General features: G+C 42.4%; 1 protein-coding gene and 1 non-coding gene across 2 annotated transcripts; one reads left to right on the top strand and one right to left on the bottom strand.

Annotated features, from left to right (window-relative positions):
- The first annotated feature begins 2,000 nt into the window (after positions 1 to 2,000).
- LOC132501584 (cytochrome c oxidase subunit 7A-related protein, mitochondrial) lies at positions 2,001 to 14,614 on the top strand. Its single transcript, XM_060117226.1, has 3 exons — positions 2,001 to 2,152; positions 12,068 to 12,199; positions 13,732 to 14,614. Exons 1-3 carry the CDS (start codon positions 2,081 to 2,083, stop codon positions 13,870 to 13,872), a joined length of 345 nt encoding a protein of 114 aa, XP_059973209.1. The 5' UTR covers positions 2,001 to 2,080; the 3' UTR covers positions 13,873 to 14,614.
- Positions 8,832 to 8,938, bottom strand: LOC132502226 (U6 spliceosomal RNA). The gene has a single exon (XR_009534422.1). It is a non-coding gene; the product is annotated as a U6 spliceosomal RNA (small nuclear RNA).
- Positions 14,615 to 15,454: the final 840 nt, after the last annotated feature.

Here is a 15,454-nt window from a genome sequence, read left to right as displayed (position 1 = left end):
CTCAGAACACTAGGGAGGGAAGATAGTCTGATGATGACGATTCCTACTTTACAGAAGAGAAAGCGAGGCCCAGAAAATGTAAATAACTAGCTGCAAATCACTCAGCCTTGAAGAAATTGCGACTCAAACCCAAATCACAGGTTCTTTCCATTATATCACAGTGCTGCTTTGTAAAAGTAGCGACTTTGAATTGGTCGATCACATGAATATGCTAGAACCTTTGCTCTTGAGTCTTGGCAGTACTGAACACTTGGCGCTCTCGGGTTTACACCTGTCAAAGCCAGGATGCTGGTGTACACCCTAACTCTGGAGTACTCAGCCTCCATCCTCTTCTCAGAGTGGAGTTATATACTTATCCATTATGTAGTGCTTCAGAGTATAGACTCTTGAGCCAGGTGACTGGCTCTGCCACTCACTAATAACTGACCTGGGCAAGTTACTTAACTTTTCTGGGCCTCATTTTCCTGTACAGTAAGATAGAGATGATAACAGCGCCTATCTCATAGGATTGTTGTAAAGATTAAATGAGTTTATGTAAAATGCTATGTACAGGTTAGTGTCACCCATCTGTTTGCCACATGCTTTCATAAGTGCACTATAGGGACTTCCCTGGTGGTCCAGTGGTAAAGAATCCACCTTACAGTGCAGGGGACGCAGGTTCAATCCCTGATCAGGGAACTAAGATCCCACCTGCCGACGGGGAACTAAAGCCACAACTAGAGAAGAGAAAACCCACATGCCATAACTAGAGAAGAGAAAACCCACACGCCACAACTAGAGAGAAGCCCACGCACCACAACGAAGAGCCCGAGCACTGCAACGAAAAAAGATCCTGCGTGCCGCAACTAAGACCCGACGCAGCCTAAAATAAATGAATAAATAATAAATCTTAAAAAAAAGACCCAGTGCTTTCTTTCTAAAAAAATTTTTTTAAAAATGAACTATAAATGCACCTGTAATATGCTTATGAAAACCTCTGGTTAGATGATAAAGCCAAGAAAAGCTTTGCTCCATTCCAGGAGGTAGGAAACTAGTATACTCCTTTTACACAGTACCTTGCACATAATGGAGATTCAAAAAACATTTTTAAATTGAACTGAAGTGGATAGTACCATAACTGAAAGTGGTAGTCCTAATCTTTCAGGCTCAACGTCCAGATTTTTCAAGTATTTCTAGTCCACCTCCCCTCCAGTCCCCACCTCATCTATCTCGAAGGGCAGAGACCAGGAAAAGGATGGGCAATCAGTTCCCACAAAGCTCAGGTAAGAGTAAAAATCAGTTCTGAGAACTGTGCAAAATTTATGTCCTTGTGCCTGAAGTTCAAAGGGCACGATGTATTTCCTCTACAAAAACCCAGGAAACTATCTTTATATATTATTGGGGCGAAAATCCTAACAGCCCTCAGTAACAGCTTGCAGCAGGTGTTACCAATTTTTCTTATTTGCTCCCCCTAGATTGCCAGAGAAGCCTGGCCGACGGATCCATACTCCTGAGCCCACTGAGCGAGAGTGGGACGCTTCACGAGGTGACCTAGGTTTGGGAGGAGTTAAGTTTCGGAAAGGGAGAGACGCCTTCAAGACAACTACCAGGTGGCCGCCCCACAGCACGGGCTCTCTGGGAGGTAAAGAGCGTATTCACCCCGCCCAGCCCCTCCCCTCCCCTCCCCTCCCCTCCCCTCCCCTCCCGCCTTAGGCCCCACCCCGAGCCCGCCCCCTCAACCCCGGCAAGTCCCTCAGCCTCCCGCATGATCGGCGGGGCGCTTGCGCAATTCTTAGGGCGTCTTGGTACTGCCGGAATCCAAACGTGACGGAAAGAGGCAGGCTCGTATTCCCTACACACCGCGCTACAGCGGCTTTCCGCGCTGCCCTAGAACTTGTTTTGCCCTTTTGGCCCTAAGAACCTGGCTTCACTTTCCATTATGTGGCTTAAGAGGGCATGTTTTAAATTAGGCGATCCCCGGGCAGCCCGCCTATTGGCGCAGGGTCCTTGGGCTGATCCTTCGGCAGACACCCGGGAAGGCGGGGTCCTTCTCTGAGGCGGTCGCGCGGGCAGTGGCTGCCTGAAGTAGACACCGGGCAACATGTATTATAAGTTTAGTAGCTTCACGCAGAAACTGACGGGAGCGTGGGCTTCCGACGCCTATATCCCTCAGGTACGGGTAGCGCCGCGCCGGTTCGGACAGGAGAAGTGGCGGCCCGAGTCTGCGCCTGGCAGTCTCAGCGCCGGAGCCAGGCGAGGCTTCTGCTCGCGCTTCGGTTTAGTTGGTCCCTCACCTCTTGTCACGCACTTGCCGTGGCCATGGAGGCTCCTAATTCTGTAGCTGCTCCCCGGCGAGGCTGGCCTGGTGTGGAAGTTGGGCCTGGCACTCAGCAGCGGTCAAGGTGACCCCCGAGGTCGTTGCTGGTGGCTCGTGGGGTCGGCGGGGCCCAGAATGTGACCCGACCGAGTCCGAAGTTTGGCCCTGTCCTTTTTTTAAGGAAGTCCAGCTTTCAGTCTCCTCAATGCCCCATTGTCATCCTCCTGCCGCAGCCCAACAAAAGACAGCCTCATCCAAGCACCAGATTTGGGAACTGGGGTGACGGTACCAGCGGAAGCCATAGGGGCAGAAGGGGCTGTGTGATTAGAATTAGGAGACTTAAAGAGTTAATTCAAATGTTTGGGTGAGTCTTCGCAGTTAACGTGCAAAGAGCTGACATTTTTCCAGCTGTAAAATGGTTGATGGTTGCTCTTGAGTGGTCTGAAAAGTATTGCGACTTCACTCAGATTTTGCCAATTGGAGTATCAGTCTCAGATTTTGCCAGTTGGAGTATCAGTCTCCAGTAGTGTAGAGATGAAAAACTTTAGAGTCCCAGACTCTTAATTTGGGCTCAAATCCTGGTTTCGCTGCTTTAATTTTATGACCTTGATCAAGTTTATTCATTGTGAGCTCAGTTTCCTTTAGGGCAGCTGGAGTACAGGTTAAAAGAGGTGTGTGTCATGTGACTAGCAATCGTTGGCAGGTGGCTATTACTGGATAAGTGGTAGCTATTCTTGAGAACCTAAGTCTGAGATACCATCATTTTCATTCTCAGCCCTCAGGGTAGGTAGGGAAGGGTTGATGAGATATGCAGTTGGAAAACTGGACTGGAACAGTAAGGGCCCCAGGTGGGGTGTAAAGAATGCTCCATTGTTGTTACCTTCTCTTTCTTCTGTGGAACACCGCAACTTGCTCAAGGGGAAGGATGTTTAAGAATGATTTCAATCTAAGATTAGATGTGCTGTTAACTAGGATAGGGAGGGCAAGAAAAAGAGCACGTTTTTTGGGGGTGTGGGGTTGGGGAGGAAGGGTCCAGGTTTATAAATATTGAGTTCGTGATGAGATGTCATGTCTGATTGTATTTATGAATAAGGAGTTTAATAGATCTAGGTGTTTTCAGCCCGTAGGTGGTAGTAGAAGCTGTGGTGGGGGAGATCATCCAGGGAGCAAGCACATGGGGAAGAAAGATGGAGTTACGATTAGATTACAGAAACAGGAAGGGAGAGTGGAGGAGGAAAATTTATAATAAGAACAATCCAGGGTTAGAAGGGAAAGCAGCGTGGTGTCGTTGAAACCAAATTGGTAGTGAGGTCTAAAGAAGGAATTGACAACAGTGATTTATCTTACGGATTATAAGAAATAGCTATTTCTATTTTATTTGCTTCTATAAAGAAGCAAATATTCTTAAAACATAAAGATGTCTATTTTTCAGCACATTTTTGACAAACACTGTGTAACCCACACCCTTATTAACATATACAACATTACATCACTCCTAGGAAGTTTCTTTTTACTATTGCCCTGTCAATCCATGTCCATCTTCCTATTCTTATTTTTATCACTATAAATAGATAGTTTTGCCTGTTTTTGAATTTCGTATAAATGGAACCACACAGTACTGTTTTGTTTAAGCCTTCTATTTCTCAATATTTTTGAGGTTCATTCATGTTATGTGAATTAGTAGCTGGTTTCTTTATTGCAGTATAGTATTTCATTGTATGAATATATCACAATTGATCTATTCCATTGGTGGTTGTAGAATTTCTTTCAGTAGAGTTTTAGCATAATCTAGATTTTGTTATCTAGTAAGAAAAAGTGAAATTTTAAACGAAAACTGACACATCTTGAAATTAATTGGCACTTAGAGCAGATATTACCCGAAGATGCATTTGGTACAGAGAGGGATTAAAGATTTCTAGCTCCACTTGAATTGTGTTTCTCTTGAGAATTTGGACTTCTTAATTACTTAAGGATTTCTTAAGTTATGTTGAAAGAAGTGATATTATGTAGGCTTTATATGAATTGCAGATTTCAGAGTGATTGTGACAGGTATCCCCAAACCAAGGGTTCTGACTTTGGTAATCAGGGGTACTTCAATTTTTCCTTTCTTGGAAACATTTAAAATGTTAGCATACTGTAAAATGTAGGTGTTTGTAACTTTCAGTATTATGTAAAGTGAATAATCTAACATGCATTGAGTAACCTTATATAGAAAAGCTAGTTCTCTAACAATAGTACAGGTAGAGATTTATAAATCAATCTGATGCCAAGTAATTGTCGGGAGGGTATTTTCCAGTGGTTGAGTGAAGAGCATTTTGCTTATCTTTCTGTGTCCTTTGTCAAAAATAAATTGAGGGCTTCCCTGGTGGCGCAGTGGTTGAGAATCTGCCTGCTAATGCAGGGGACACGGGTTCAAGCCCTGGTCTGGGAAGATCCCACATGCCACGGAGCAACTAGGCCCGTGAGCCACAACTACTGAGCCTGCGCGTCTGGAGCTTGTGCTCCTCAGTAAGAGAGGCCGCGATAGTGAGAGGCCCGCGCACCGCGATGAAGAGCGGCCCCCGCTTGCCACAACTAGAGAAAGCCCTCGCGCAGAAACGAAGACCCAACACAGCAAAAATAAATTAATTAAAAAATAATAATAATAAATAAATAAATTGAGGCCAATAAGCATATGAAAAGATGTTTGACATCATAAGTCATTAGGGAAATACTAATCAAAACCACAAGGAGATACCACTTCACACCTGCTAAAATAAAAAAGACAACAGGTGTTGGTGAGAATGTGGAGAAACTGGAACCCTACTACATTGTGGGGGGAATGTAAAATGGTACAGCCTCTTTGGAAAACAGTTTGGCATGTTCTAAAACAGTGAAACATAATTTTACTGTATGATCCAGCAGTTCCTCTCCTAGTTAAGATGGCAGGATATTCTAGATTAAGGGAACTGCGAGAGTGAAGGAGGAGAGGGGGGCTGCAGGGGAATCATTGAGCAGGTAAGTTTAGCTGTGGTGGATGGAGGTAGCTCATGAAGGGCCTAGGATGGTAGGACTTACTTTTGTGAGAAATGAATAGGAATTTACAAAGCAACTTGATGCTGAAAGTTGTGGTAGAGTCTTTTCCAGAGGTTGAAACAAGGGCATGGCCTCTTCCCTTTAGCTTCTTGAAAGGTTTATGATGGAGGAGTACGTATCATAACCAGCGCTATGCTTTGAAAAGATAATCTGACTGGGAGAGACCAGTGCCAGGGATGCCTGTTATACCCATAAAAGAGTTCAGGGTCTTCTCAGTAAGAATGGAGAAAGAGTCAGAGGCTGGAGATGAGTACTTAGCACCCGGTGAAGGAGATTTTGGAAATGAGGAAGGAGGACTCCAAGATGACTGGGTAATGGGAGGATGGTGGTGTTTTCCCCAGAAACAGGGAGCTCCTGAGTAGGCTTGTGAGAAACTGGGTGAATTTTGGATGCACTGAGCGTGAAATGTCAGGGAAACATGGAGGTGGTGGTACCTAGCTGGCAATTGGAAATGAAGGACTTGATCACTGCGGATTGAAACTTGTTTGTAGTCCTGAATCAGAATGAAAGAGCTCGTAAGTTTCTGTCATTTAAAAATTAAAACAGGGCTTCCCTGGTGGCGCAGTGGTTGAGAGTCTGCCTGCCAGTGCAGGGGACACGGGTTCGAGCCCTGGTCTGGGAGGATCCCACGTGCCGCGGAGCAACTGGGCCCGTGAGCCACAATTACTGAGCCTGCGCGTCTGGAGCCTGTGCTCCGCAACAAGAGAGGCCGCGATAGTGAGAGGCCCGCGCGCGCACTGCGATGAAGAGTGGCCCCCGCTTGCCACAACTGGAGAAAGCCCTCGCGCAGAAACGAAGACCCAACACAGCCATAAATAAATAAATTAATTAATTAAAAAAAATATTAAAAATATGTGCCCACATTTTAAAAATTAAAACATTTTGGGGATAATTCTCTTATTTCTCCACCCTTCTTCCTCCTCCCCAAAGTTAAAAGGTAGAAGGAAAGGGGAAACTTTGGGCCAGTCAATTTTGAGGTGAAAAAAAATCATGTTTCCTTTTCTCTCTTAAAATTTGGAGCCACTAAAGTAGACTAGGAAGAACTCAGCTACTAAACGTGGTAAAACAGTTGAATGGCTTTTAATCCGTTGTAGAGGTAGTGATTGTGTAAACAGCTAAGAGATTTGATACTCAGCAAAACCTGTGATTTCCATTTGGTCTACAGTCCACTTATTTTAAGAACAACTTTCAGTTTTCACGTTGCTGTGGGCTGTGTGGGAGGTTCTGCCATCAAGTGCTAATTTTCATGACTTTGGTTCTGAAATATTCAAGTCTACACTGGTGAAGCTGTAGACTTCCTTAGCTTGTTTATACATTCAACAAATATTTACTAAATGTGCTCTGTGCCAGTTGCTTTTCTAAGTCTTGGGAAATAAGAACAGTGAACAAAATGTGCCTAAATCCTGACCTCATGGAGCTTCCATTGCAGTAGGGAGAGATGCAGTAAACAAAGCAGAATATAGTATGTTAGATGGTCACAGGTGCTATGGAGAAAAAAATAAGGCAGGGAAGGTGCGGGGAGAGGTGGTTAGCAGTATGGAGGAGGACATGCAGTTTTAAAAAGGGTGGTAAGGGGAGGTCTCACTGAGAAGGCGACATGAGGTGAGGGTGCAAGCCATGTAGATACCTGGAGAAGAGCATTCTAGACAGAAGGAACATGCCTGGTGCTTGGGAGGTTTATGGGGCTGGTCCAGTAGACTGGGGCAGAGAAAGAGGATGCTGTACAAGGCGGGGGCAGTGAGGGGTGCATCTCATAGGGTTCTGAAAGCCATTTAAGTACATTGAGTTTTGCTCAGGGGGATAGGAGGCCTTTACGAGGGTTTGAGCTGAGTAGTGACATCCTCTGTTTTTTGGGGTTTTAAAAATTATTTATTTATTTATTTATGTATGTATGGCTGCATTGGATCTTTGTTGCTGCGCGTGGGCTTTCTCTAGTGGCGAGCGGGGGCTGCTCTTCGATGCAGTGCGCGGGCTTCTCATTGTGGTGGCTTCTCGTTGCGGAGTACGGGCTCTAGGGTGTGTGGGCTTCAGTAGTTGTGGCACACGGGCTCAGTAGTTGTGGCGCATGGGCTTAGTTGCTCCGCGGCATGTGGGATCTTCCCGGACCAGGGTTAGAACCCATGTCCCCTGCATTGGCAGGCAGATTCTTAACCACTGCACCACCAGGGAAGTTCCTGACATCCTCTGTTTTAACACAATTACTGGTTGCTGCATTGAGAGTAGACTGTAGGGCAGCGAGGATGGAATAAAATCAGGATGACCAGTTAGGAGGCTGTTTTAAAAATCTAGGAGTTTGGACCAGAATGTGGATTGGTGAAGATAGGTGAGAAGTGGTCAGATTCTAAATATAGTTTGAAGGTAGAGCCAAAAGGATTTTCAAATGTGTGAGTGAGAGGTATTAAGAACAATTTCAAGGTTTTTGGCCTAAGTACCTGGAAAGATGGCGTTATCATTTATTGAGATGAGGAGGGGCATATTTGAGGCTCATAATTCCTCTAGGTTGGGGCAGCCGTAGCCCTGGAAGGAGGCCTAGGCAAAGGGATTTGCTGTAGATTCCTTCCTGTAAATATAGCTTCCTGGTCTACTCTTGAGAACCCTCGTGCTAGTCTTATCTAGCTGCCTTGAAACACTGGAAACCTTGACTGCTCTTATATTGTTAGGAGGTTTAATTATGGGTAGGGTGAAGTACCTTAGCACCATTTGGATTCTTTTTAACCTGTGGGGCCAAGACAGCTGATTACTGATGGTGTGGTGTAATAAACATGTGTGGGTTTGAATCCCATCTTGTGACTTTTTTTTTTTTTTTTTTTTTGCGGTACGCAGGCCTCTCACTGCTGTGGCCTCTCCCTTTGCAGAGCACAGGCTCCGGACGCGCAGGCTCAGCGGCCATGGCTCACGGGCCCAGCTGCTCCGTGGCATGTGGGATCTTCCCGGACCGGGGCACGAACCCATGTCCCCCTGCATCAGCAGGCGGACTCTCAGCCACTGCGCCACCAGGGAAGCCCTTGTCTTTTTTTTTTTTTTTAACATCTTTACTGCTTTACTTTTTTTTTTTTTTTTTAACATCTTTACTGTAGTAAGTATAGGTGCTTTACAATGGTGGGTTAGTTTCTGCTTTATAACAAAGTGAATCAGCTATTTGTATACATATATCCCCATATCCCCTCCCTCTTGCGTGTCCCTCCCACCCTCCCTATTCCACCCCTCTAGGTGGTCACACAGCACTGAGCTGATCTCCTCGTGCGATGCGGCTGCTTCCCACTAGCTATCTGTTTTACATTTGGTAGTGTATATATATCAGTGCTACTCTCTTACTCGTCCCAGCTTACCCTTCCCCCTCCCCGTGTCCTCAAGTCCATTCTCAATGTCTGCGTCTTTATTCCTGTCCTGCCCCTAGGTTCATCAGAACCATTTTTTTTTTTAGATTCCATATATATGTGTTAGCATACGGTAGTTGTTTAAAAATATGGAACGCTTCACGAATTTGCATGTCATCCTTGTGCAGGGGCCATGCTAATCTTCTCTGTATCGTTCCAGTTTTAGTATATGTGCTCCTGAAGTGAGCACACTTACGACGTTTCTGAGCTTTGTTTTAATCATCTGTAACATGGGCTGGTAATACTTAATTTATGGGGTTGATGTGAAGAGTAGATTTCGTTATGAAGATTGTGTAGGAACCTGAAAAAGAATGTTTATTATAAGTGAAAAAAGTAGAATGTGGGGTTTTGCACTGTGACTATAAAGATTAAAATATGCCTATGAAAAGATTGGAGGAGGGCTTCCCTGGTGGCGCAGCGGTTGAGAATCTGCCTGCTAACGCAGGGGACTCGGGTTAGAGCCCTGGTCTGGGAAGATCCCACATGCCACGGAGCAACTAGCCCCGTGTGCCACAACTACTGAGCCTGCGTGTCTGGAGCCTGTGCTCCGCAACAAGAAAGGCCGCGATAGTGAGAGGCCCGCGCAGCGTGATGAAGAGTGGCCCCCGCTTGCCACAACTAGAGAAAGCCCTCGCACAGAAACAAAGACCCAACACAGCAAAAATAAATAAATTAATTAATAAACTCCTACCCCCAACATCTTCTTTAAAAAAAAAAAAAGATTAGAGGAGAACATACAATTCATAATAATTGATGGGATAAGATAATGGGATTATAGGTAACTTTAAAATTCGATATTCTAAACTTTACAGTATTATAAATGGAAATATGGAATTATTTTAAACTGTTAAGATGGTTGGTAACTCCTGTTTTGAGATGATCTTGTTCAAAAACTTTGCTATAGTTTTGAATCACTTGACAGGTAAACAAATACAAAGCAACTAGGTATAATCCCATCTAAAAATGCTCTCACATTAGTCCTGTTAAAACATGAATTTAATTTCAAACCAGTTTTGGAGTTGCTTGGTAGGAAGGGTTTTAAATTTTTGCATTCAAGGGGAAATGATCATAAGGAGAAAATACAAAGAGCTCACAGAATGATAAGGGAGTGTCTAAAATTCTCCAGTTTAAAGAGAGAACTTTTTTATAGCCTTGTTATCTCAGTAGTTGGAGTCCCTGTTCTGTCTCTGACTCCTAAGTCTCTGAGTGTGTTATATTCCAAATGTAGATTAACAGCTTACTAGGCAGACTTTCTCTTCAAATGGATTGTTTTTGAGCAGTAGTTGACGGGAGGTACCGGGGCAGGTAGGTACTTAAATGCCAGGGTTCTGGACTTGAGAGAGGCTTGAGTTCCCACACTTGGCTGTTTTTGTTATGGGGTCCCAGGCAAGTCACCCTCTTTGATCCAGTTTTCTCCTCTGTAAAAAGGGAAAGGTAACATCTCCCTAGGATTGCTGTAATGATGCGTATGAAATGCTTAACATGATGCTGGGCACATAACAAGAGCTTGGTAGATATTAGCTGCTATTATTCCATAATACTGATATCCATAATGGCAGAGATTGAATGTGTCTTATTCATTATGTATTTTCAGTATAGAGTAAGTACTCAGTAAAATATGTTGAATGAGTGAAAGAACAGAAAAAAAGGCCGTGATTCATTCCCATTTATGGGACTGTGTCAGAAGAAATAGAAGCCAAAATTACTTTAATGCCTTTTTGTTGCTCTGTTGATCCCAGTGCCTGCCTGGTGGGAGTAACATTGAGGTTTTCAATATGTGATCTTTAGAATAGGTCTCTTGTCAATTATAGGTAAAGTTAGGTTTTTTTGAAGAGATCAGGTACAGTCTGACAACTCTTATTAATTTGAGCAAAGGATTACCTTTTTCATCTGTAAAAATAGAGAAGAGGCTGAGCTTGAATTTTGCTTGCTAACTTTAAGATTTTATTTTTCTGAGTTAGAATTTAATATAAAAGGATATGGTTTTATTGATTTGTAACTCTAAGTTCCTTAGTGTGATCTGTAGGTAATTTTGGAGAATCATTTATCTATCTGCCACTGTAGGTTTACTCCGTCAGATAGAAACCCAGAGTTCCCTTTAGTTTTTTTTTTTTTAAACAGCTTTGTTGAGATGTAATTCACATACCATACATTTACTCATTTAAAATATACAATTAAATGGTTTTTAGTGTATTCACAGACAGTGTGCAACCATTACCATGTTAATTTTAGAGCATTTTTATCACCTCAGAAAGAAAGCTATACCTTTCAGCTATCACCTTCCTCTCCCTTAACACTCCCCTGTCCCCCCTCCCCCGTCCCTAAGCAGCCACTAATTTACTTTCTGTCTCTGTAAATATCCCTATTCTGGACTTTCATATATTTGTGGTTTTTTGTGACTGACTGCTTCTACTCAGCGTACTGTTTTTAAGGTTTATCCATATTGTAGCATGTATCAGCACTTCATTTTTCTCCCCCCTTAGGTTCTTTTTAAGACGGTGTGTTTGTCCTTCCTTTCTCCATCACATGTGGCTGAGGCAGCTGCTGAGCTCCCGAATCTCATTCAACTTATGTTTATTGAATGCCTGCTGTGTCCCAGACACTGCTTTAGGCACATGCTACTTCACGCAGTCCTTTCAGTGGTAGACACTCTGTGTATGCAGTACATGTGTATTGTTGTACACACGTCACAATGAGAACGCTGAGATTTCCTTTTTTATTTTTACAGTATATGTTTTTTAACTTACAGGTTTATTAATGCCAGAAAGTTCAGTTGCTCTGCTGTAATTGTTTTGTTTTGTTTTCTGGTCCTGAAAGACAGCTCTCTTCCCATTACAGGCTCTTCCAGATTGAGATATTTCTCTACTGTGTGTCTGGAAAGTTTCTGAAGTCCACTTCAGGGCTCGAGATTCCATGTTGGTATACCTACTCACCCAGAGGAGAAAAGGGACAGCCAGGTTTCTTTTGAAATTTAACCCAAAGTTCATATAGATGATAAATGTTTTACTGGTTTGATGAGAAGATAGACGCAGTGGGTTTATCTGGAAGCTTAGATTGGGCCTTTGTTGTGGTTTGCTTCTCCCCCGTCCCCCTCCCCCACCTTAATAGGCAAGAGAGTTCTTGACTATGTTTGCTCTGGGAATGGGCGCTAGGGTGTTTGTTGGAAGTTTTGGGACTTTAAACCTAAATGCTTTGTAATGCAAAGTTGGGGACTTTCCTTCTCTCTTGTGTGGTGGAATCACTGACAGCCTTCTCCTGGAAAGGCTTGTTCACATGCCCAGACATACTTTCAACTTGACCTTTTCCTTTTTTCCTGCAGGGATTAAGGCCTGTGGTTTCCACAGAAGCACCGCCTATCATATTTGCCACACCAACTAAACTGAGTTCCAATTCTACTGCATATGATTATGCTGGGAAAAATAAAGTTCCAGAGCTGCAGAAGTTTTTCCAGGTGAGAGAAGACACTAGAACAGTGAAGGCTGTGAAGTAAATAGACCTAAAAAACCCCTACAAAACGGAGTCTTAATCTAGTTTGCTACTCACTTCCCTGTTGTTTCTTAAATAGAATTCTCTTGATTTTAGTTTAAGCCATAAACTGGTAGAACTTCATGTAGGTAGAAACTGATAAAAGAGGAGGGTGATTAATTTCCTCATCAGTATTTAAGGTTATGCAGATTTTTAAATTGCATATGTAGCTGTTGATCATCCATTGGATGGAGGAAGCAATAGCATATATAATATATAATAATACTGTGAATAATCCAGTATATATTAGGCTTTGTGACACATGCAGTGACTTCTGGCAATGTTTTCTTCTAGTTGTTTTTTGCTTGCTTGATATTGACATTCACTGAACTGTTGCTAGAAGTGGAGGAGGCTCTCTTGGGTTTGCCGATTAGCAGAGAAGCTAGGATTGGACTTAAAAATATTATTAATGTTAGGGCTTCCCTGGTGGTACAGTGGTTGGGAGTCCGCCTGCTGATGCAGGGGACACGGGTTCGTGCCCCGGTCCGGGAAGATCCCACATGCCGCAGAGCGGCTGGGCCCGTGAGCCATGGCCGCTGAGCCTGTGCGTCCGGAGCCTGTGCTCTGCAACGGGAGAGGCCACAACAGTGAGAGGCCCATGTACCACAAAATATATATATATATATATATATATATATATATATATATATATATATATATATATATATATATATATATATATATATATATATATTATTAATGTTAATCTACCTACAGATAATTGAGAGGTCAGTGACTCGACTATATCTCAGGTATCGTGGGAGTGGCAATAGCTGTTACAGCTGTTGCTGGAAGGTAGCTTCCCCCTCCTCAAAAATATGTCCAGATTTAGGACCAGCTTGGGGACTTTTGATCAGTTTAATGTCTTTTAATCTGATAACTCAGACTTGAGTGGGCATTTGGGGTCTTGAGTTGCCGTGGGGAGGGATCTTGGAGACTGCAAAACAATGGATTAAACATTTTACGGAGTCTCATTATTAAATAGGGGTTTAGCAGCTTAATAGAAAGAAGGTAGTTGAGTACAAAATGGACATGAACCTGTTAACTGACCTGGTGTGCTTAGACTTCATCCACTAATGATCAGAAGTCAGACTAAATGTAGAGCATTTCTTGTGCCTACAGGTCTTTGATTAGCTGCTGATTACCTTTGCCTTTAAAAAAATTCACCAGTGCTCCTTTTGTAATTAAGCAATATATGATAAATTCCTTAGAAATTTGGAATTTGTTGCACACATGTTCCTGAGGCTGCATTTTGGAGAATGACTTTGGACTTACAAACTTTAGCTACATTAGTAAGAAATATACCAGTATTTCAGTTAACATTCTAGTAGATTTGGGCTTTTTCCACTGCAGTGCGTTGATGGATTAGTTATAAAGTAGAGACATTTGTTCTATATTAGCCTAAATTGTAAAATCTTTTTCTTATCAGCCATGTCCTTGATAATTCTTTCTTTCAAGAAATCTGACGGTGTGCCCATCCACCTGAAACGCGGCTTGCCTGACCAAATGCTTTACCGGACAACCATGGCGCTGACTGTGGGAGGGACCATCTACTGCCTGATCGCCCTCTACATGGCATCACAGCCCAGAAACAAATGAGTTAGGCTGCAGATGACTGGTTTGCTTTTTAGCGTAAATCCTTTGAATTTTCATTTTTCATTATTTCTGTAAAAAAAAATTTTTTTTTTACTCGAATGACCTACTTAACATTCTTCAAGAAAAACAGAAATTAAGACAGTATTTTGGTTTGTTATGAAATGCACATGGCCTGGCAGAGCTCATTCGACAGTTAAAACTATTGTTTAAAGAAATGCTGCTGCTCTCTGCATTTGGGCTTCTGATTTCCCTGGAGGTTCTGAATGAAGGTTGCACACAGTCTCATTATGGCAGTCTGTGCTGAGGTCCTTGGGGACTTTTGGTGGAGTTTTGAGCTTGGGATGGAGAAGGCTTTTTGGATTTGGATGTGACTGAGGAAGGAAAACAAGCTAAGGCCAGGCACATGAGATGAGAGATTTTGAGTTAGTAGTCACCTTGGGGATTTTTCCATCCTGCAGTAAAATGTTAATAGAAATTATTTGCAGTCTGCCTCTGTTCATTGGGCAGTTTGTTTCAAAGGGTTATTTGCGTCATCTCAGATCTTTAGTGAAATTTTATGTGTAATTGTTATGTATTTATTCCACCATGGGAACAGAGAACACCTGTTTAGTGTTGCACTTTAGACCAATGTCTGTTTTATTAATACAGCTGTGACACAAATTCTCCTTTACCTTTTAAAAATGCTTTGGCTTTAAATTATGATTTATTTTAATTGTGGAATAAATACATGAATGAAAAAAATCTCAAGTTTGAAGTCCTTTTAAATAAGCTTTCAAAATAATTTCAGAACATACCAGAGGCATCTTAAACCCGAGTCTAATTTCTTTCTTTTTAATTAGACACTAGGTGATCTTTACAAAATGGTTCCTCAAAGTCAAGTAATAGGAGGCGAATGGCATATTCATGATTACCATACGGTTCCTTGTAAGAAACTGCCTTACCCCTTGGTGAAATGTGTATGTAACATGCAGTTCATTTAGACAGTAATTTCCTGTGTTGTCACAATTGGTAGACTTCACATACCCTGTATTAATGCTGGAAAAAGGTGGAATTTTATTATATAAAGTGGTGGTCTGTATTTTGCCGTAGCAAAGAACAGTAACCTCTTACTGAAGATAAAATATGGCGTGTGAAAACAGTCAGTATCATTCTCACAGGCTAGGAAGCCCTTATTTGTCTGTACAAGTCTAAACTTCCTTGGTATTTCCCCCAAGTTTTTACTTTGAAAAACTTCAGAATACAGAAAGATTGTAAGAATAGCACAATATACACCTGTATGTTCTTCACTTAGATCACCAGTTATCAATATATTGTCCACTTCGCTTTTTCTTGCTCTCTCAAACACAGGCACACATAATGAATGTATATACATAATACACACACACACACACACACACACACATATTTGGTTTTTGCTGAATCATTTAAGATTAAGCTATGGAATTGTAATTCAGCCATAAATACTTCAGCCAGTATCTCCTAAAAATAAGGACGTTTAGTTGTCATGTCCTTTTAGTCTCCTTTTATCAAGAAAAGTCCCCACTGTCCTTCATGACATTGACCTATTTGAAAAATTCAGGGTAGT

The sequence above is a fragment of the Mesoplodon densirostris genome, chromosome 14, assembly GCF_025265405.1.
Source record: "Mesoplodon densirostris isolate mMesDen1 chromosome 14, mMesDen1 primary haplotype, whole genome shotgun sequence".
Lineage (NCBI taxonomy): Eukaryota > Metazoa > Chordata > Mammalia > Artiodactyla > Ziphiidae > Mesoplodon > Mesoplodon densirostris.
Note: the sequence above shows the minus strand (reverse complement) of the source record. Positions and strands in the feature narration are given on the sequence as shown.

Excerpts from the sequence above, each read along its gene's own strand:
- LOC132501584 (XM_060117226.1), top strand. The coding sequence starts at position 2,081 with ATGTATTATAAGTTTAGTAGCTTCACGCAGAAACTGACGGGAGCGTGG. Across the intron at positions 2,153-12,067 it reads CCGACGCCTATATCCCTCAG|GGATTAAGGCCTGTGGTTTC; the intron begins GTACGGGTAGCG and ends TTTTTCCTGCAG. Across the intron at positions 12,200-13,731 it reads AGCTGCAGAAGTTTTTCCAG|AAATCTGACGGTGTGCCCAT; the intron begins GTGAGAGAAGAC and ends CTTTCTTTCAAG.